Source organism: Hypomesus nipponensis, chromosome 25 (genome assembly GCF_054491055.1).
Source record: "Hypomesus nipponensis isolate SF chromosome 25, ASM5449105v1, whole genome shotgun sequence".
Classification (NCBI taxonomy): Eukaryota; Metazoa; Chordata; class Actinopteri; order Osmeriformes; family Osmeridae; genus Hypomesus; species Hypomesus nipponensis.
The window spans coordinates 11,007,831-11,027,854 of record NC_140385.1 but is presented as its reverse complement, the minus strand read 5'-3'; the positions used below and the strand labels follow the sequence as shown (position 1 = coordinate 11,027,854).

At 43.9% G+C, this 20,024-nt stretch overlaps 4 protein-coding genes across 6 annotated transcripts; 1 reads left to right on the top strand and 3 right to left on the bottom strand.

Annotated features, from left to right (window-relative positions):
• Nucleotides 1-69: 69 nt before the first annotated feature.
• LOC146222256 (Y-box-binding protein 2-A-like) lies at nucleotides 70-5,412 on the bottom strand. Of its 2 annotated transcripts, none has more exons than XM_084691634.1 (10): nucleotides 5,138-5,412; nucleotides 3,340-3,403; nucleotides 3,065-3,098; nucleotides 2,878-2,967; nucleotides 2,404-2,649; nucleotides 2,051-2,139; nucleotides 1,632-1,941; nucleotides 1,385-1,534; nucleotides 1,193-1,266; nucleotides 70-699 (listed from the first exon to the last, which is right to left on the bottom strand). In XM_084691634.1, the coding sequence occupies exons 1-9, from the start codon at nucleotides 5,169-5,171 to the stop codon at nucleotides 1,231-1,233; spliced, it is 1,053 nt and encodes a 350-aa protein (XP_084547760.1). In that variant the 5' UTR covers nucleotides 5,172-5,412; the 3' UTR covers nucleotides 70-699; nucleotides 1,193-1,230. The 2 variants fall into 2 exon arrangements, with proteins under 2 accessions (XP_084547760.1, XP_084547759.1); XM_084691633.1 differs by lacking the exon at nucleotides 5,138-5,412 and adding an exon at nucleotides 4,534-4,725.
• Nucleotides 5,413-6,105: 693 nt separating this feature from the next.
• Nucleotides 6,106-11,302, top strand: LOC146222255 (eukaryotic translation initiation factor 5A-1). Its single transcript, XM_084691638.1, has 6 exons — nucleotides 6,106-6,474; nucleotides 8,191-8,363; nucleotides 8,579-8,683; nucleotides 8,952-9,083; nucleotides 9,188-9,260; nucleotides 10,246-11,302. Exons 2-5 carry the CDS (start codon nucleotides 8,196-8,198, stop codon nucleotides 9,248-9,250), a joined length of 468 nt encoding a protein of 155 aa, XP_084547764.1. The 5' UTR covers nucleotides 6,106-6,474; nucleotides 8,191-8,195; the 3' UTR covers nucleotides 9,251-9,260; nucleotides 10,246-11,302.
• A 7-nt stretch (nucleotides 11,303-11,309) lies between these two features.
• Nucleotides 11,310-15,295, bottom strand: LOC146222254 (G protein pathway suppressor 2-like). Of its 2 annotated transcripts, XM_084691635.1 has the most exons (11): nucleotides 15,138-15,295; nucleotides 14,519-14,636; nucleotides 14,270-14,379; nucleotides 14,027-14,139; nucleotides 13,795-13,874; nucleotides 13,621-13,700; nucleotides 13,244-13,418; nucleotides 13,032-13,115; nucleotides 12,686-12,762; nucleotides 12,470-12,565; nucleotides 11,310-11,878 (listed from the first exon to the last, which is right to left on the bottom strand). In XM_084691635.1, exons 2-11 carry the CDS (start codon nucleotides 14,610-14,612, stop codon nucleotides 11,786-11,788), a joined length of 1,002 nt encoding a protein of 333 aa, XP_084547761.1. In that variant the 5' UTR covers nucleotides 14,613-14,636; nucleotides 15,138-15,295; the 3' UTR covers nucleotides 11,310-11,785. The 2 variants fall into 2 exon arrangements, with proteins under 2 accessions (XP_084547761.1, XP_084547763.1); XM_084691637.1 differs by lacking the exon at nucleotides 12,470-12,565.
• A 1,905-nt stretch (nucleotides 15,296-17,200) lies between these two features.
• On the bottom strand, nucleotides 17,201-19,897 carry gabarapb (GABA(A) receptor-associated protein b). The gene is made up of 4 exons (XM_084692170.1): nucleotides 19,647-19,897; nucleotides 18,310-18,388; nucleotides 18,105-18,223; nucleotides 17,201-17,977 (listed from the first exon to the last, which is right to left on the bottom strand). Exons 1-4 carry the CDS (start codon nucleotides 19,734-19,736, stop codon nucleotides 17,897-17,899), a joined length of 369 nt encoding a protein of 122 aa, XP_084548296.1. The 5' UTR covers nucleotides 19,737-19,897; the 3' UTR covers nucleotides 17,201-17,896.
• Nucleotides 19,898-20,024: the final 127 nt, after the last annotated feature.

Genomic DNA, 20,024 nt, shown 5'->3' with positions numbered 1-20,024 from the left:
AAATATGAGTTTGCTGATTCAATTAACCTGCATGAGGTAGCATGTTGGGAGCAAAGAAGAGTGGCAGCATTTTTTGCAAATATTTTTTTATTGACATACTGAATTGACATTGCACATGATCCCCTCAAAATAAATGCATATAAAAATAAAACTAAGGAAATTACTTTATACCCAAGCTCCTGGCTTTGATCATTAAATAATGGGCGGCATGTTTTCAATTTTAGGTGATAGGGATCTCGATAATCTCCCAGTATGCACTACTGCCCTCACACCTGCTTCACTTCCCCCTCGTCAAACTTAAAAATCGAGGCTGGTTCCTCGTTGCAACTTCTCCTGCAACTTCTCCTGCCCTTCTCAGTCAAAGAAAACTAGCTGGGGTCATGTGATATAACGGGGTATCGAAGCGTATTTCAATAATTTTCTAAAGATTATTATTTTAAGGTGCACTTAGAATTTCTAAATATGCATGCACAAAACCCTTCACTACCCTAGCATTCCCCTTCCAATATGCAGTGCCTAGACAAGAACACTGTGGGTGGGGGGGGCAGGAGTCGAGAGGTGAATTGCAGGGAGGGGAGAGGGGAGTATGTGAGTGTGTTGGGGGGGGGGTAAATCACAGAGCAGTGGGTGTGTTGATGGGCCTGGTAACCGAGTTTATCAACCCCTACGACCTACAGACACAAGAGAGGACGAATAGAGCTGACAGACAATGGAGGAAGAAAGTGGGGAGTGACAACACAAAACATTACACAACCAACACGAAAACATGGGCATTAGTCAAATGTCTCCATCCCTCCCAACGCAAAAAAAAAAAAAATGGGTTGAACAATGTTTTGCTTTCCAACCAAGATACCCCTGCAATATTCAGGCCTATTCCAGAATGTCCAGACATTATAACTAAACTTAAAAAAGGGCTACATCTACAGAACCTCATGCCGTCTGGGACAAAAGGTCACCATCTCATCAGTTTTTCTACCTAAAAGACCATGCTCGGGGTTCAAACAAAAAAAAAAAAAAAAAAAAAAGGTCACACACATTGCATCACAGGCTATAGAACCAATGTTGCCATCATGCAGATGCAGAGCAAGAGGTCAAAACCCTACACCCACAAAGTCCACCACCCCACCCCGTAAGGTTAAACTCGTTTTCATGTGTGTGTGTTGGGGGGGGGGGGGGGGGGCAGGGGTCCCACCTCTTGCCAGGGGTCATGCAAAGCGGTCCCCTCAGCCGTTACTCTGCTGGTGCCGGAACTGTCGTGGTAGATGTCTGGAAATAGTAACACATGTTACGGCGGATGCCACCATCTGTGCATGTACAGTGATTGGGAATCATTTAAAAAGTGGAAAAGAACGAGTGTATTGAAAAAGAATGTAAGGTTACTTGCCTTAGGTGACTTCTGGGATGTTTTGGGGGAGTCCTTTGGAGAGGATTTGGGGGAGGATTTAGGGGAGGACACTGGGGAGGACTTGAGGTCGGCTGGCTTCGAGGACTGAGGGGGGGTGCTGGGCTCTGATGCCGATTTCTCCGTTCCATTCTCCAGAAAAAGGGGAATTTAGCACATTTGGCACAAAGCAACTCCTTGTTTTTGGTGACTATAACATTGCCAAAAAAAAAAACAACATTTTCCATACCTTTGAGGCTGAAGACTCAGAGTTCCTTTGTCGGCGCCGGCTGAACTGTCGACGAGGCTTCTGCCCGTCCAGCTCCCCGTTGGTCTGCTGGTCGTCCTGGCCCTCCTTCCTAGCCTCCCCCTGGGTCTCCGCCTGGACCTCAGCTGGAACAGCCTGGCCCTCAGACTGGCTCTCAGCTGGAACAGCCTGGCCCTCAGACCGAACAGCCTGGCCCTCAGACGGGCCCTCAGCTGGAACAGCCTGGCCCTCAACCGGAACAGACTGGCCCTCAGACGGGCCCTCTCCCGGAGGTGGCCGAGCGCGCACAGGTCTGGAGGCCCGATTGGTAAGAGGCAAAAGACATGGTTATCATGGAATATGTTTACATTTATGATTTGGATTGCACTTGGTTGTGACGACAATGCGGTCACGATCGTCACCTGCGGTACTGGGGTCTGAATCTACGAGGTGGCAGCCTCTGCTGGTCACCATCTGCAACTACTCCATTTTTCTGTTCACCTCCTTCCCCCTGGAAGACACACATGCTATTCAAGGCTTCAAGCCCAACATAAAAATGTTCTATCTAATTAATGACTAGGGTTAGGGGGCATCTCAGTCATTATGATTCATATTCCATCGCTACAGAACACATAAGCTTGATTGGAGAGAGAACTTTCAAGTTCAATAAGCCCACCCGAGTCACTGTGCAGCACAGTATAATCTTTCCCAGTACCACAACTAGGAGACTATATTCCAGGTTCATGAGGTCTATGTTTATAGCCCTCCACCTCACCTCTTGACCCTCCTGTCTTGGCCTGCGCGGCCTGCGTCGTCGTGGGGCAGGCTGCGGACCGTCGTTGTCAGCTGCTCCCTCGCCCTCAGAGCCCAGGCCCTCGGGGCCTTCCCCAGCCTTGCCCTGCTCGTCGGGTCGGGGGCTGCGCGGGAAGAAACGCCGGCGGAAGCGGCGCTTGTTGGGGGCGTAGCGGCTGCCTTTGACAGGAACACCGCCCGGCCCCGTCACATTAGCCGCTTCTGAACCCTGAGGGAGAGGAGAGGACAGCAGATGGGTTGAGGAATATTCCAGCATCCTCGATGTAGCCAGATACCTTAAAAACATTTAATTATCCCTATAGAACTGTAAATACAAAATAGGAACACAAATTTTGGCAACCAATTTCCACACAACAGCACAAATGCCCCTTTTGGTTGGCAAAATATCACATGTATTAACCTGAGGACCAAGGACAACACGTTTCAATTTACTCACCTTGGCTGCTTCGACAACATCAAACTCAACAACTTCCCCATCTCCAACACTTCTAAGGAATTTCCTGGGGTTGTTCTTTTTGATGGCAGTCTAGTGGGAAAAATCAAAGTGGCGTTTAGTTACTTAAAACTTAATGTAGCACGCTGCCTCGAGGGAGTCTGCAGAATCAACTTCATTGAGGACTCACCTGATGGACAAAAACATCCTCTTTCGTATCATTTCTGAGGGAGCAGAAATCATGAGCGTCAGTGGTATAGAATTCAAAAAAGCGCCAGAGCTAAGCAATGGTTTGCTTTCAGAACACCAACACAGAATCTCGGCAGTTTAACAAAAATATGTATTTTTTGTTGAGATTTAGGAGACAAGTGTTGTATGTCTTCAGTGTCATCCTTGAGCACCCTGGAAAACAGTCATTTACTGAGGGGAATTGGCAGCAGAAAACATTGACACACTACAGGGTACCTGTTGATGAAGCCGTATCCATTTCGCACATTGAACCATTTCACTGTGCCTTGGACCAGAGTGGCTGCAACAACAATATAAACAATTTAAAAAGCACTGTATTACAAACTTAACCACTGTATAAACACACAGCCTAGAAGGGAATGCGTTGGGTGTTCTCATCTACCTTTATCACCCCAAGCAGAGCTAGGTCATGTTATGCATGATGTAGGGCCTGGAGTCAATCATTAACAAGACAACTTTGAAACCATTTTCTCTTCTAGGTCAACAGGGTAAGATTAGACACCCTGGTGTGTTAATGTGCATAACTCGTATGTTTTATGTGTACCAACATGTCTGCCCAGTGGTGTCCGCTTAACTCTAAGTTAAACCATTTACATTTATGCATTTAGCAGACGCTTTTATCCAAAGGGACTTCAAAAAGAGAGCTTTAAAGAAGTGCATAGGTCACTGATAACAACGATAGCCCCAAACATTGTTGTAATGTAAATGCAAGTTAACCCAAACGTTAAAAGTTACTAGTTTCTGTCAACCGGCAAATTGTGTCGAATTATATTTGAGCATTACTAAATAAGCTACACCTGTGAGCTGACTCCCTCCTGCTTTGGACACGTGACAACTGATATGGAGAAAATCAGTGTAATGGTTTCACATGAGTAACTTTCTAATCAAAGTCTCCCTCATAAATGTGAGTTACTAGTCAAGTAAAACGGACCACAATCTACGCGTGTAGAGATGCCAATTGTCAAACGCACATGTCAAACGCACATACATGGGGTCACTTGGGGAAACGGTGTCGGCCAGATATCTTGTGTTCCGAAATCAAACTTGTAAAATGGTTGATACATTTTAGATGGGGACACTTAGATTCGTATTAATGTAACTAGTAGGCCCATCTAAAATATTTTAATTAATCGTTGTGACGCGTGAACTATGGGAAACAAATTAGGCTAAATGGAAAACTTCTCAGGAGTAGCCTACAAATGTCATGACCAGTAATTAATAGGCCACTACCACAACCATATGGCCATGCGGTAAATGACTGACACGATAAGAACATTTCAAACAATAAACACATCAAGTACTAAGTAAGTAGCTCAATGTAAAGTGCGCTCGTTGCGATACTAAAATATTAACGTTTATCAAATAGTTTTTGCCTTAATACTTGGCATGCCTTGAGAACAGATTCCCTACCTATCACTTTTCTCTCGGGCTGTGGCTCGTCTTCCACAGGTACCGACGATGGGGTGCTCTGCGCTTCGACTTCGGTCATACTCTCTCGTGGATACACAACACAATTGCGTCCCCCCCTCTGTCTCTCCAAACTTTGCTCAAGCAGCTACGGCAAACTTTTTATCCGGTATCCCGACACCCTCACAGGATTCACTTGGTCAGCCTCGCCCTCATTGGTTTCACAATAGTCAGCCCCGGAGCCTCATTGGTTAAGGAGGCATGACAATTGGCAGTGCGAAGGGTGAAACCGTGCCGCGAAGAGTGACAGTTTTCAAGGAAGACTTTGAAGTGTGATCCATTGAGTAGTGATTGTAACTATCTAAATGCAGTAAAGAAAGCTCAATAAAGCCTTCAACGATTGTTGTGGATTTCATTTCATTTTGTGGATTTGAAAAATGTTATCAGGTTTCTACTTAATATATCATTAGAAGCTGTTATTGTCATAGTTTAGCCTATTGCCATCTTGTGACTGAGTAGCTGTAACCCTAGGCTTGACTAAGCTAAAATGTATTTTTAAGAAGTGTAAAAAGCTGACAACAAACATGTATGGATCGATCATTCATACCTTTACTAGTGCTGAGCGATGAGGTCCCCTTCATGCACCTGTTATTCCAGTGCTGCCGTCCTTGATAAGCTACATTACAGCATTAGCTGGTTTGCCAGATTGGTCAGCACAGACCACCCAGGCTTCCACGCAAATGAAGGGCTCCTTTCTTCCACAAGCGCTTACTAGTTACCTCGCTTCACACACACACACACACACACACACACACACACACACAGACACACACACGCTCACACACATCTACATACACCAGGAGCCTCAAGTTTTTTACCTCACTTCTCCCAACCTGAGCCCCCACATAGGTCATAGGATTTAAATTTCAGGGAGCTATATTTAAACCAATGGTTCAGGCCACGTTCTCCGGAGCCAACCACCGGGCATTGCACTGCCAATAGTTTATCATGAAGTCCCTGGAAAAGGTATTCTACCACAATGTATAAAGCCAATAACGAAATTATGAGCTGCCATTGCACCAAACTATCATACAAGAGGTTACCATAACTTTTTCTGGCAATTAACATTCCATGTTTCAATCTGTTGAAGTGCGTCTTTACGCGAATTTTTTTTAAATATTATATTTAGTTAGACTTGTTTAAACGTACAGCCCTTATTTAAGATCTATCCCCATAAACTGAATGCATGCACCTTCCTGTCAAAGTAAATTCCTTGTCTGTGCAAACTTTCATGGCGATTAAAACCCTTTCTGATTCTGATTCTGATAACAGGACCACAACGAAAGAGTCTGCAAGCTGATCGATACGATTCATTATTAAATAGACAAGATTAAATATTGAATTTTGATAGTTCCTAGTTTATGAAGCGGGTTTTTCCGTTCATCGCCCGATATGTGGACACGCAGACCCATGTCTCTCAGCGCTCCAGTGATTGAAGCCCCCTCCGTTCTAAAATCTATAATAGATTGGATGACAACGCATGCGCAGTGTTGTCTAAATTGCCGAGGTTTATTTCATGGGTATTTGGAAAGGCTGGGTGAGGGAGTGAGCGCGAGGAGCCTACGAACATTGTGGGATATTGGGTTCCCACTCTTTTTTGGCTGGCGGCTGACCTGAGCGTATGCCCCCTTCAACGAGAGCAATTGCAACCGTTCCGTAGGATAAAACAGGGAGGCTAGTGGAAAAGACTGGAATGAAAGAAGAATAGGAGAGAGAGCTGATACAAGAGAAAAGGCTCGACAGCGTGAGCACCGCGGCGGCAGACACCAGCCAGACTAGGCAGACGGGGAGAAAAAAGAGAAAAAGAAAACAAGGGAGCGGACTTACACTTCCTCCAAGGGCTCGGAGTAACAAAATATAGTATTGGAAACGTCAGGACGCAAGGTAAGTTGCTTATCCCAACAGACAGATTTCGGGCCGTAATTTACAACCTATTTCTCATGCACATGTCTATGTAGCTGCGACACTTTATTCACCTTATTTTCACCTGGAATCACGTTATAGCTTCCTGCTAATAAAAAGAAACTAAGTAAATTGCATAACGGTTTTTTGGATGTGAAAAAATAAAGCCAGTCACCTAATTTAGTTTTGCCCAAATTATGGACTTATGCTTAGAATGAGATGTTTTGTCGTTCAACAACATGACAAATTTAAATTTTCCTCTTGAATCTTCGGATCATTTTTATGCATAAAATTAAGCACAATAGCTTGTATCAAAACTCATCAGTGTAGCTATTTGCACGCCCTAGCCTATATGCGTATTAGCTTAGTCATTACCTGCAGTAGGCTATTCTGTGCCACATATGACATGGGACGATAAAATGTGGGCTCGACTAAGTACGGTTTGCTCAATTTCTTTATGTTTAATTTACAATGTAACACCCTGATATGGCCGCGTTGGTACAACAATGTATCATTCGTCCCCGAACTACAGCCCCATGTTTCGTGGGCCTCAGCCCGAATGCAGTGCGCATGCATTGACGCCGTCTGACAGCCAGTGTACGTATTGTGCAGACTAGGCCTCACACACGGCGCTCACACTGCAGAGAGTGCACGCGTGCCAAATATGTGGCCGCGACAGTGTGTCAGTATCTAATTAAATCCATATCGTTTTGTTAATTACTGTCCATAACTTTAACATGTTATGTCATGTGTATATCCCAAACAAGACTTGCAATGATATAGCCTAAGGAATTCAATGTGGTGGACGCAGGTAGCCAACTTCCTACTTAAATTATTTGATCATCATGAGGTATAGCATTTGGCCTTATTCATTTAAATGCTTAGTCATATAGATCAAATTGCCTGATTGATATAGGAATTTGAACACACTAATAATGTAAGGTTACAACATCCTCACGCTTGGTCAGATCCTGATAAGAACTTCGTGCCTTTGCTTGAAGGGTCGCGTGGATACGTCGACATGTCGGTTCCAAAAGCTACTGCATAATAGACCCAATAACACCCAAACATCCTTTTGTGTTTTATTAATATCTAAAATGAACACCAAAAAACATTTAATCAATTGTAAATCACATTTAAGGACTACTTTTATTTTAGGTGAACTCATGCCTGTCCCACTGGTTCAGTTTACAAGAGCCAGAGTTCTGTGGCTTAATTTAGATCGCACTTCACATTTCCCCCTTATGTCAGTGGACCGGTTTACCACTGATTTAGCTGTGAATGATAGACAGACTGACTAAATCAACCAACCAATGTTTATGATTGTAAAATGTAACTTAATTGCTATTTTGTTTGTATCCTTGTATACTAGCAATTCTGCAACTCACCCAAACACGAACTTTAAAGCAGTTATTTTGCCTTTTATGGCCATTTAATACCATTCAGATAAAGAATAAGACTTCTGAAAACGCAGATTGTAGGCCTATATTTTAAACAACAACACTGATGATGCACATACTGTCATGTAATGAATATTAAGTTGGACCAACTGCCACCTTTATTACCAACCTCCTTTACAGCTTCACCCTTTCCCATTTCCGCTCACAACAAACCACTGTCATTAACTGGTCATAAAGTAGTCATTAACCTTCATGAACATAGTTCCCTCCTCACCCCTGTGACCTATGGCCTCCACAGCAGGTATGGCAGATGCAGACTTGGACTTCCAGACAGGCGATGCCGGCGCATCCGCCACCTTTCCCCAGCAGTGCTCTGCCCTGCGCAAGAACGGCTTTGTGGTGCTGAAAGGCCGGCCCTGCAAGATTGTTGAGATGTCCACCTCCAAGACTGGCAAACACGGCCACGCTAAGGTCAGTGGGGGACAGGAATGAAACAATATGTTGACACCATGGCCTGAATAGAGAAGACTGAGGTACGATTAACTACAGTTTGGTTTTTGAAAGATCAGCGGTAATGCCTACCTGTGTTTGTGTGTGCTGTATTCTTTGTTTTGGATATGGGGATGTTGTGTCTGAGTTTGTCTCTAGCCTGAAGTTAAGTGTTTTCTGCTTCATTCGATGTGCAGGTCCACATGGTGGGAATTGACATCTTCTCTGGTAAGAAGTATGAGGATATCTGTCCCTCCACTCACAACATGGACGTCCCCAACATCAAGAGACTGGACTACCAGGTGAGAGAGAAAGAAGTATCAAAGGAGTTCAAGAGGGAGAGAGGGGATGCCAGGAAAGTAAAGAGTTATCCATTTAGAAACAATATAGGAAGCCTGTAGTAATTACATTCCAACATACAATATTTACAGGTAAAATACAAATTAGTATTATAAAAGGAGCAGTTTATTTGAATTTACCTATGCACATAGTGTTGTTATTTAGTTTGCCATTTTGAATCTATCTGAATGCAGTCTAACTGAATGTATGTCCTTTCTCACATCCTGGTAGCTAATTGGGATCCAGGAAGGCTACCTGTCCCTGCTCCAGGACAGTGGGGAAGTGAGGGAGGACCTAAAGATGCCCGAAGGAGACCTGGGAAAAGAGATTGAAAGCAAGTACGAAGCTGGAGAGGAGATTCTGGTCAGTAGTTTTTTGCAGTCAAGTTGGCAAGAATCCCACTCATTGATAACCTAATTTAGTTAGATTCGTTGTAATCTGTTTTGCTTGTCTCTTCTGTTCTCCAGATCACTGTTTTGTCTGCCATGAATGAAGAGGCTGCAGTTGCTATCAAAGCCATGGCAAAATAAGAGACTGCAGGTAAAAGTTTACCTGCTAAAAAGTTTTAGAGTTTGTATGCCATTCTGCCTGCACCTACCCTGTGTGTGTGTGCGTGTGTGTGCTTGTGTGTGTGTGGGTATGGGTATGTGTATGCGGACGTACATGTGTGTGGCCATACCTAGCTAGAAGACCCAATCTACTGTGGCAGCAATGTGTATATGTGGCTGTGTACAATCTATGTTTTGTTTGTACAAATTTGTCTGTGTGTTGATGAATGTTGTTTTGTGAACTTCAAAGGGAAGGCAACTCCAGTCATAAACAACCTGACTTTTATACATGGTTTTGTTAAAGACATATTGTTAATGAAGTGATAATATTTTGCAGATTATCACAATTTGTCCCGTATAAATTGTTTATTGTATATTTATTTTGAGGAATATTTATTGGGCCGGATATAAGTTTGGGAGTTGGCATTCTTTCTGGTTACTTTTATAGCCTCACCCAAACGGTCTATTTATTTGTTCAATTTATGTTCCTTTTTTCTTTTTTTACATATTACCCAGGCCATGTTTGTCCTGGGAAAATATAGAAAAGGACACTTTGTACAATGACATTGTATGTCATTTGATATTAAATATTTTCTACAATGAGCATTGCAATGGATTTGCCTACCCTCTCTGCACTTTGTCATGTATTTTTGTGTAAAGGAGAATGCACATCATTTGAGTACCTTGTAATGCTTTGTATTGAAAAGATCCCATTCATATTTAAAGTTGTATTTTATGTTTTGCACAGTGGCATTTCTTTTATTGCAGATAAAATACACATGTCCACTTTATAGGCTGTGGTTTACTTGCATTCTTTGCGAAAGGAATAGGTTGGAATCTGCACACACACTATACCTCTGAATGTGTTGATGTACACACTTGTTCTGTCAGTTTCTCCTTTTCCCTTGTTTCACTCCCTCTCTTTCTTTTCTTCTGACCTGTCCTTTCTCTGTTCTGCTTTTCCAATTCTGTTTTAGGGGTTAACAAGATGCACTGGACCTTGGAAAAAGGAAGGAATATTGCCTCGTCAATGCTTCTCCCTCTTTTCTTTCTTTTGACTTTCTTTTTTGTATCCTCTCCCCCTCTCTCTCTGTACTTTCTTGCCCCTCTTTGGGTTCAATAAATAATTGGAAGTGACAAACAAACACCTTCTATATAAATTGCAAACACAACAAGCAACACACAGTCTGTCACTACAGACTCAAATGAGGAGAGAGAAGGGCAGAATAGAGGAGTCTCTCACAAACAAATGGTCGCCTATGAGTGAGTAGGTACATCCTGCAGTACCTACTCTTAGGGGAGGGATGGGAAAAATGTCACTCTTTTTGTAAAATATTTCCCCTGATTTATCAAGGGCTTCAACTCTAGATTTAAGATGGAGTGATGTTGTTTTGTTGGGGGGGATGGGGTGGGGGCCACACTTACTCAATCTTGACGTAGAAATGTGGCAGAGAGAACCTGTGCTGTGCGTCTAATTTGGATCTGTAAAAATCCTGTGCAGCGCTCTCCTGAGCAAGCACACTCTGTCTTGTTCTATATTTTGTGTAACGTATATCACATAAAAATGACGTCAGGATTACGGCCCAGGGTCCGTTCTTTCTCAGCATGAGGTGTGTGTTACTGAAGAACAGCCCTGTCATCTCTTTCTCCCCCAAGTTTCTCTTTCCTGAATATCTGAGTGAAAATACAGTTTCTCTTTCATGAATTTCCGAGGAAGACCACGTAGATCACCGAAGAGACTCCTCATCCTGAGGACTAAGTCCCTCGGCCAATCTCCCCTTATCTTCTATCACCTATAAAACATCTGGTGAAGGACCCTATGACAAGAGACTGCCAACAGAGCAGATACTACCCTGGGTCACCTGTAGGAACAGGCACAGACTAGAACATGACACATTTACTTTGCACAAAAGCTCCATACGAGTAAATAAGAAAAAGTCATGATGGTATATTTACTTTTTTTTGTTCACAAACAGTCCAAACTGTGCAGAATGTCTCCCCGCCTAAATTAAAGACGACACAAATTGTTAGAAATGGTGCGTGTGTTCTTGTATTTTTTATTTGAACGACACAAAGTAAGGCGGACATACATAAAGGCCTACAACCAGATATATTCTGAACAAGGGTAAGGGAAATGTCTCATTACTATTTCACAGGGTCTTCACTGACTGACTCCAGCTCCAGTTCTATGGAGCTGCAGGGGAAGTAGGATTTAGACCTACTGGTAGCACAACCCAGCCCCAATACCCATCTGATCAAAACCAGGTTCAGTAAAACGCTGATCTAAGACATCAAACTAAAGTAAAAAAGACGAAATCATAGGATAAGCAGAGGACACTGTACAATATGCAGTATATGGTATGTACAAAGTAATACTGCAAAGACCAGTCCACGGTCCTTTCTTTTTTACAATCAACCATCAGGATCCAAGATTTAGAGAGGTGGGGGAGGGCAATGAACTCTCATCCATAAACTCAAGGGGGGGGGGGCAGTCTGTGTAGTGTGGGGTCACCGTGGTTACTTGCTGTGATGATAGAACCTCTGTCCACTCTGGGCGTGTGGGAGGAAGGCGTGGCGAGGAGCAGGCTGGGGCGAGCTTTGGAAAGGAGCCTGGATGACACAAATCAACAAACAAGCGTCCAATCAACACTTTCCAAGCCAAAGATTGATTCTTGCATGCGGATCCCGGCTAACTGTGTCCATGAGCAAAGCTAGAATGCTTACAGTCATCCAACTTGATGAATCGAAAACGAATGTTGCTAGAAGCAACCATTTTTTTGATGACTCCACATGGGTCCGACCGTGCTCCTGGAATCTGCCTTCTTGTAAGTTTTCATTCCAGCCCCAGTTGAAACAAAAGACGATTCAGCTCGTCAACCAGCTAATTGTTAGAAGCAGGTGTGCTGGGTTAGGGTTGAAATGAAAACCCACAGGATGGTAGCTCTTTGAGAACAAGGCTATGCAGCCTAGATCAGGTGAATGGGAGACCAGCTAGTTACAGACCGGCACCCATGTGGCTTGTATCAGAAAGGACACAGGACCCGGTACAGCCTTCGATGTGAATGGGGTGGCAAGGGGGGGGGGCGGTGACAGGGATAAGGAGGTCTAAGGTGTGTGTTTGAGGAAGTATATTGGAGTGGCGATGGGGGGAGTCATGATGGAGGCTGGGGAACCAGGAAGGGGGGGGGGGGGGGGGCTCACCTTGGCTGTGGGGATCTGAACAGCCATGGAGGGAGTGGGAAGCAGACCTGCAGCAGAGGCATGGAGGGCTTGGGGGTGCATGGGTCTCAGGGCACCCTAGAACACACAAGAGGATTTTGTATGAGGAGGCAATGACAGGGCAAGGGGGACAGGGCCTGAGGTATCGTGCATAGGACAGGCCAGAACAGGCACCCTGGAGTTTACCACAGGACTTACTGTGTCGGTGAAGCCAGACTGCTGGTTGGCGTGTTCCAACTGCTTCTGAAGGGGAATTCCAGCACCGGGGATGAATCCTGAGAATAATAATGAAGACAATAAAACAATTCTGCTGCCCATATATTGATAAGTACCTACATTTCTCATGTGACAGCTTGCATGAAACATCACTTGTAAAGTAGTTTAACATCCTCTAAAGAATATCCAGACAATGAGTCGCTTTAGTTAAAAGTGTCTTCTAAATGACATAAATCTGCCACAATATGTCGACCAGTTTTATTATTTTTATTTTTATTTTTTAAGGGCTAAAACATAAAAGTGAATGAGGCAGGATAGAGAGACCGACCTGGCTGTGAGGTGAAGTGACTATGGACGGCAAAGCCCTGCTGCTGGTGAGGAAGGTACTGCATGGCCTGGAACGCCGACGCGCCTAGAGGAGACACGCCGTAGCCGCACGTGAGACCGACAGGGGGGAACAAGAACCCCTACTGTAGACCACACAGGCTCACCGAGTCCCACCCACGTCGACCGAGCGGCCCCTCCAAAGCTCACACACACCTCGGATCTGGGAGCTGCTGGCAAAGCTGACGGGTACGGAGGGCCCGGGGGCGTAGGTGGAGGGGTGCTGGGACGCCGCCACCCCGTAGGTCTCATGCACCCCCTGGCTGCTGCTGAACTGGCCGTGCTCTGCCGACCCCCCGCTGAAGCCAGGCTGGGTCTGGTAGTGGCGACCCTGTGTGGGGGGTGAAAACAATACAACGATTCATGACATAATCCTTACTTTCTCAGCGAGTATTCTGGAGACGGTGACCCCCATTTGGGTGATGGCTAACCGCTGCACAATACGCTGGCCTACAGAAATGGCTGCTGGGGAGGATTTGTGTTGCGATAGTGGCCTCTGGTGGTCAGGAGAAGCATTTGTATGCTGCACTCACTGGGATGACCGGCGTTTGGAAGAGCTGCTTGCTGCGTTCTCCTAACAGAGCTCCAGGCCTGCTGTGACCCACTGGACTTCCTGGAGGAAAATACACACAAGGGGAAGTAGTATGTTAAAGTACTGATGCAGAAACGGACTTCAAAAATGATTTGTGACTGCTTCCACGTGCCACCTTGAATGCTGAGCAGATGTTGGCTCGAGTGCATGGGTAGACTGGGTTGGTAGCTGGCTGAGGTCAACGTTGTGATATCACTGGAAAACAAGATGGCGAGCTATTAAAAGGTGCTATTGATCGGATTTTGGACAAGGAGACTTCTACAAGTATTTTCCTCCATACAACAACACATCCATAGCCACAGAAAGCTGAACTTGCGACTGAATTCCCAGCTTTTCTGCCACTTCACCTTTGCTCCTTCCTGCGCCTCTTCTCCTCCTCGTGGAGCACCTTCTTTAGCTGCAGGAAGAGCTGGTGTTTCTCCTCCTGCAGACCCTGCAGCTTCTCCCCCATCTTCATCACCTGGACACATGACACACGCAATTCACAGGAGACCCTCACCAGAAGGCCTGCTGAATGAATACGGACATTGTGCGGTGTAACTGTCTTTGAAGAGGACAAGGAGCCATGGTGAACGGCGCGTCGCGCTCACCTGTTCTTTAGTCTCTTCCAAAGACATACGCTCCTCTATCTCTTTTGTTCTCTTCCTCTCTTCCTCCTCCTTCATCTTCTGTTCCATCATCTTGTCAACCTCCTCCTCCTCTGAAATTTGAGGCCAAAATAAGAGAGACTTTATGTGATTGAAGAGCATGACAGCTTGATTCTAATCAGATGGCTCTTGTGTTCCAAGTACAATGACATATCAATTCAATGTTGCCAGATGCACCAGCATATATGTCACCTTGTCTTTTGCGCTCTCTTTCTCTCATTATGTGCTTGTGGAGGGCTCGGGCCATTGCGTTGGACAGCTTGGGTCTCTCCAACAAAGCAGGCATAGTGACAGGCAGGGGTGGGGCCAGCTGCAAGATCGAACAAGATAAATTGATTTTATAGACAAGGTTCACAAGAATGTTGTATTTGTGAAGAATATGTTATTATATCTACAGTAACCCTAACCCAGATTCCCTGTATAATATAAACATTTACAATTATTACTTAACAACACCTAATTATGACAATTCTCACCAATTTGTTATGACAAGTCTGTACAGTATGACTATGCTAGCGGTAGGGTACAGTAGCTTGCTTCCGTGTTTGACAACGTTTGTGCAGTGACTGTGACGGCAACAGCTGTGTGCAACAACGCACACGTGCCCTTGTGCTAATTGGTGGGCTGAAAAGGCCTTTTGGGCATTTTATTTGGTTTACTGTGTAGATACTTGCCAGGATATGGGTAACGCGCAAAACATGAATGATTAGGGCCAAAATTGTGCAAAGGGATTATGCTAGGCTAACTACTTAGCAGTTAGCTGCTCAGCAGTTGGTTTGAGCAGGCGGCAAGTTGTAAACAGATAACTTACTTTTGTTTCTTTGTGAGTCTTTCAGAAGAAAAGTCGCGTCTCCGTTGGGAGATGAAGTTGATATGTGTAAATATTACGTGAACACTACAAAAAACGGTTTTACGGCGGCAGGGGATTCCTGCTGCTAAGCTAATTTTCATAATATTGCTTCGAATAAAGTTGTATTTCCGGTTCATACGGCATTTCCTGTTTGTCCGCGATTAAAATCATAGGTCAGTTCTACTGTGTATTACTAGAATCAAGGTCTACGGTTTAAAGCTATTGAAAATGTTTAGGGTTGGAAAACAAAGTTCTCATTGATCTGCGAATAGTGTAATAAACCTATAGCTTCAACAGCTTGTTCAGGCTTACATCTCGGTTTTGCTTTGAAAAGGGTCCGATGTAATAAATGGAAATGGCCTATATACAGACCCACCTTCCACCAGTTATACAATTAACATGGCCATGAACGTCTAGTACAGAAACAAGTAACTAGTAGCGAAGATGAGAAATGTCACAAATACAGAATATAGAAAGAGGATGTTGGGTTAAACTAAACCATGCAACATATTATAAATGGCCTGCAGATATACAGATCCACGGACAACCACCAGATCCTGCTCACTAGACTTTCTGAGATGGGCATCTCTGGTACTGCACTACGGTGGATCTCATCCTATCTGTCGGGAAGATCCTACCAGGTCTCCTGGGGAGGTAAAATGTCAGGACCCCGCCATCTCTCCTCTGGTGTCCCACAGGGCTCTGCCCTTGGACCCCTCCTCTTCTCCCTGTACACCACCTCACTTGGACCGATCATCACCTCCCATGGCTTCTCCTACCACTGCTACACTGACGACACGCAGCTGTCCCTGTTGCCCCCCCCCCCCCGACTGATCCGGGGATCTCAGCTAGAATCGAGGCCTGCCTCACAGACATCTCCGCCTGGATGACCAAGCACCACCTCCAGCTGAACCTCGCCAAAACAGAACTTCGAAGGGTTCTGCGACGTTGACCCCTTCATCCTCTGCCAGGAACCTTGGGGTTACCCGCTCGGCCCACATTGCTGCAGCCTCCCGGGCGTGTAGATTCACCCTCTACAACGTGCGGAAGATCAGGAGATACCTGTCTGAGCATTCCACCCAGCTGCTAGTCCAAGCACTTGTCTTCTCCAAGTTGGACTACTTAATATCGCTTCTCGCTGGTCTCCCAGCATGCGCAACCCGCACTCTCCAGAGGATTTAGAACTCAGCAGCCTGCCTGATCTTTAACCTACCCAGACGCTCCCATGTTACCCCGCTCTTCATCTCCCTCCACTGGTTACCCATCACGGCCTGCATCAGATTCAAGACCCAGGTACTGACTTTCCAAGCGGTGAACGGGACTGCACCTGACTTCATCCAGTCTCTCGTCCAGTCTTACACCCCCACCCGCCACCTACGGTCTTCTTCTGACAACCGTCTGGTGGTCCCATCTCTCAAGAGCGCCTGCTCTCAACCCAAGCTCTTCTCCTGTCTGGCCCCAATGGTGAAATAATTTCTCCACTTCCATCAGAGAGTGTCTCTCCACCTTCAAGAAAAGGCTAAAGACACACTTGTTCCGGGAGTACAACAGCACTGAAGATTTGACACAGACAATAAGTGACACTTATTGAGGGACTTGTTGCACTTGTTGGTTAGTTGTAACTGATTTATCTGTACTTGCTGTGAATTATATTATTGTTGCTTGCTTTCCTCCAGGTACACTCCAGCACTCTCGAGGATCATATTGGTTAAATTTAATTTGTTTAACTACATGCTCTTCTGGTTCTACCCATTGGCACTTATTTGCTTTTTACAATGTATGTTTTATGTTTTGGCTTCATGCCATGTTTTTTATGAACTCATTGTTTTTGATCATTGACCTATGCACTTTTTGTAAAGCTCTTTCTTGTGAGTCACTTTGGATAAAAGTGTCTGCTAAATGAATACATATATATTTAATTATAATTCTGTGTAGTGCCAGAATGTTTTCATGGGGGAAAATCGGGCTGTTCATGGATTCAGTGTGATAGTAGCGTCTAACACAAAAAAGAGACAGAAAACCAATTTGGGTTTATCACATTTTTATCATGTATGGTCATGAGTGGAGAGCGCCAGTAACGCAGCTATACCGAGTTCACATCTTTAAAAAAACAAAAACTTAAAAAAGGAAAGTTGCACTGAGTGTTACAATACCTTAGAAATTAGGCCATCTAAAAATCAAGTACATTAACAACAACCATAATCATAATAGCAATCAATCAAAATAATAAATGTTACCATTGAAAGCAGAGACAGAGGGGGAAATGATTGTTCAGTCTGAATTCTATTTCATTCCAGTCAGATGTCAAACATGACCATTTTACCACATCAATGAAAATTATATATTACTTTGCCAACTGGAATTTAACCTCTAACATAACATAAACTATCTTTATCCCATATTTTTAGAATGGCAATTATTAATGGCCCAATTCAAACCATGTTTAATGTGACATCAGAAAATGCATAATCAAAGAGCTACCAAAACTGACCACTTGACCAATCAACTTCAAGTCCTTGCAGAAGAATCCTGTTGGAAGATAAAACTCAGACTGCAGAATACTAATAAAGAGGTAGGGAGAGAGGGGGGGGGGGGGGGGTGTAAAAGTGCATCTGACATATTTGCTCTGGGAACTCTAGGCTGCTGAGCTGGATTAAATATTTAGATGGAGACAGGGTGGAGGATTTGGGTGTGAGAGGGGGTTTGGGTGGGAAGGGGGTTTAGATTTCTATTTGGCTGTCCCCATAGACGCTCTCATCACTGTAGGCAATATAGAGGAAGAAATCTTCTTCGTGGTGCTCCTGAAAAAAGACAAGGATAAAAAGTGTTTGGTATTGAAACAAGGCAAAGAAACGAGCGCCCCCTTATGAACGTCTGCTAAATTAATAAAAAGGTAAATGTATAAAACTATAAGTGAGTGAGTCTTACTTGGTATAACAGGCCCATAGTTGCGGAGGTGGGGGGAATTACGTTGTTAACAAAGAAAAATAGGGCATCCTCAGCTCGCAGGTGGATTCGTTTCCGGATGAGGAAGTAAAACTGGCCAACTATATAAAGACAAACAGTATTTTATTGAAATAATAGACTAGTCTAGATTTATTTTTTACTTGAGGAGCACTTGTTTTTGTAATACCTGTCAGGTCGGAGGGAACAAGGTATTTCTTCTTGTCCAGATCTCCTATCCTTGCTTTGGGAGCCTTTTCCACAATTACCTAAGCGTAAGGAAGCAAAAAAGTATGTATATACAACAACAACAACAACAAAAACAACAACAACATATATGTATTCAGATCATTCTTACAACTGCATCGTATTTATTAGTATGAACTACTAATAAATAGTACTTATTTATTCACTAACCATATATTCAGCACAAACCAACTCATGAGGGGGGCCTGTTACAAATTCTACAAAGGCTAAACAAATAATGTCCCAATTAATGTATACATTACCAAGACCAATGTTATCAAAGACAAACTGGTTATGGATGAGGAAAGGCTAAAAGGAAATATGAACAATGTGCTCTAGTCAAGGCCTTGTGTTTACATTTGACATTATGTAGGCTGGGGCTTCTGAATCTATTTCTGTAGTTATGCTTGTTGCAACATAACACGTTTTTGGATTCAGTCAGGTATCTATTGTTTACAGAGTCTACAAAACTACATACAAAACGTCATAAAAAGGTTGGTTCACCCACCTATTTAAATTAAGAAAGTAGCATAAATTAGACATTCTAACTTTAAAGTGGAAGGGGGAGGGGATCTATTGCAGGGCGGTGTAAACAATCCATCTAGGCCAAATACATAAGTCTGTGCGTAAACAAATAGATAGCTAAATGGGCTACATGTACATGACAACACTATTTAAGGCTCAAGTATTTGGAATGTTTCCGCACAGTCGAATCTCTTTCCGAATTATTCCTTTCGTTTAAGACTTTTGGGCCTGCATATGATTTAGGCTACTTCAAGGAAATTGACACGACAGCTGGCTGCTTGGCTAGCTTAGCGACTGTAGTAGCTCAAAACCAGTTTGTTAGTATACCTTTTCAGCCATCCCGTCCACCTTTGCCGAACACTAGATTGTTTAACACAGTACTTTGTTTGGCACAATTGTTATCCTATCATTCAATGTATTTAACTGATCAATCTTGTTTTTTTCAAACGCTGTATCAGTTCCTGTTTACAGCTGATAGCTGGGCCTCGGAGACAACTGGCCGCCATGATAATGAAATGCCACTCGTGTTTGCTATCTCAGCTGAGTGAGTGTTTAGTCACAGCTATCGAACATACAATGTAGTTAACAATTAAATTAAAATAATTATTTCCCTTTCACCGACAAGACAAGCAAAAATACGATTACACAACGATCCTAACACTGTTAAGCTACCTAGCTAGGAACTACCCCTAGCGTAAGTAGCTACAATACAGTAGAGCTACTCCAGTATTGTGTCACCAAAAGAGAGAGACTTACAGGCACCCTGTCAGGATACTTCTTCCTAATTTTCTCGCCCTCAGACCGTCTCTTTTCAAATGGATGCTCCTCTTTGTACTGGAACTTCATTGTCAAAGAAATGACAGGCTGTAAGTAGGTTGATATTCGATGTCTGGTCGAGATTTCTCAATTTGTAACACCCCAGTACGACACAGAGATGACAACACGACAGTCTTTTGCTAGCTTGTTTGGCGGCTGCGGGCTCTGTTATTTTTCAGTGCGAATGCGGCGGAGGGATACAATAACAACGTCTGACGTACGTAAGATCGCTGCGTTTAATTCACAAAGCATTTGCGCTCTATTCACTAATCGGGATGTATTAACGCAAACACTATTATTGTTATTGAATAAATACTT

Coding starts and splice junctions, on each gene's coding strand:
- LOC146222256 (XM_084691633.1), bottom strand. CDS start 4,612: ATGACCGAAGTCGAAGCGCAGAGCACCCCATCGTCGGTACCTGTGGAA. Junction 3,404..4,533: donor GCCCGAGAGAAAAGTGATAG/GTAGGGAATCTG, acceptor TTGTTGTTGCAG/CCACTCTGGTCCAAGGCACA. Junction 2,650..2,877: donor ATGTTGTCGAAGCAGCCAAG/GTGAGTAAATTG, acceptor CCTCTCCCTCAG/GGTTCAGAAGCGGCTAATGT.
- LOC146222255 (XM_084691638.1), top strand. CDS start 8,196: ATGGCAGATGCAGACTTGGACTTCCAGACAGGCGATGCCGGCGCATCC. Junction 8,364..8,578: donor GCAAACACGGCCACGCTAAG/GTCAGTGGGGGA, acceptor TTCGATGTGCAG/GTCCACATGGTGGGAATTGA. Junction 9,084..9,187: donor AAGCTGGAGAGGAGATTCTG/GTCAGTAGTTTT, acceptor TCTGTTCTCCAG/ATCACTGTTTTGTCTGCCAT.
- LOC146222254 (XM_084691635.1), bottom strand. CDS start 14,612: ATGCCTGCTTTGTTGGAGAGACCCAAGCTGTCCAACGCAATGGCCCGA. Junction 13,419..13,620: donor TCCAAACGCCGGTCATCCCA/GTGAGTGCAGCA, acceptor CCCCCCACACAG/GGTCGCCACTACCAGACCCA. Junction 12,566..12,685: donor AGTCTGGCTTCACCGACACA/GTAAGTCCTGTG, acceptor TGTGTGTTCTAG/GGTGCCCTGAGACCCATGCA.
- gabarapb (XM_084692170.1), bottom strand. CDS start 19,736: ATGAAGTTCCAGTACAAAGAGGAGCATCCATTTGAAAAGAGACGGTCT. Junction 18,224..18,309: donor TGTTCCCTCCGACCTGACAG/GTATTACAAAAA, acceptor GTCTTTATATAG/TTGGCCAGTTTTACTTCCTC. Junction 17,978..18,104: donor CTATGGGCCTGTTATACCAA/GTAAGACTCACT, acceptor GTCTTTTTTCAG/GAGCACCACGAAGAAGATTT.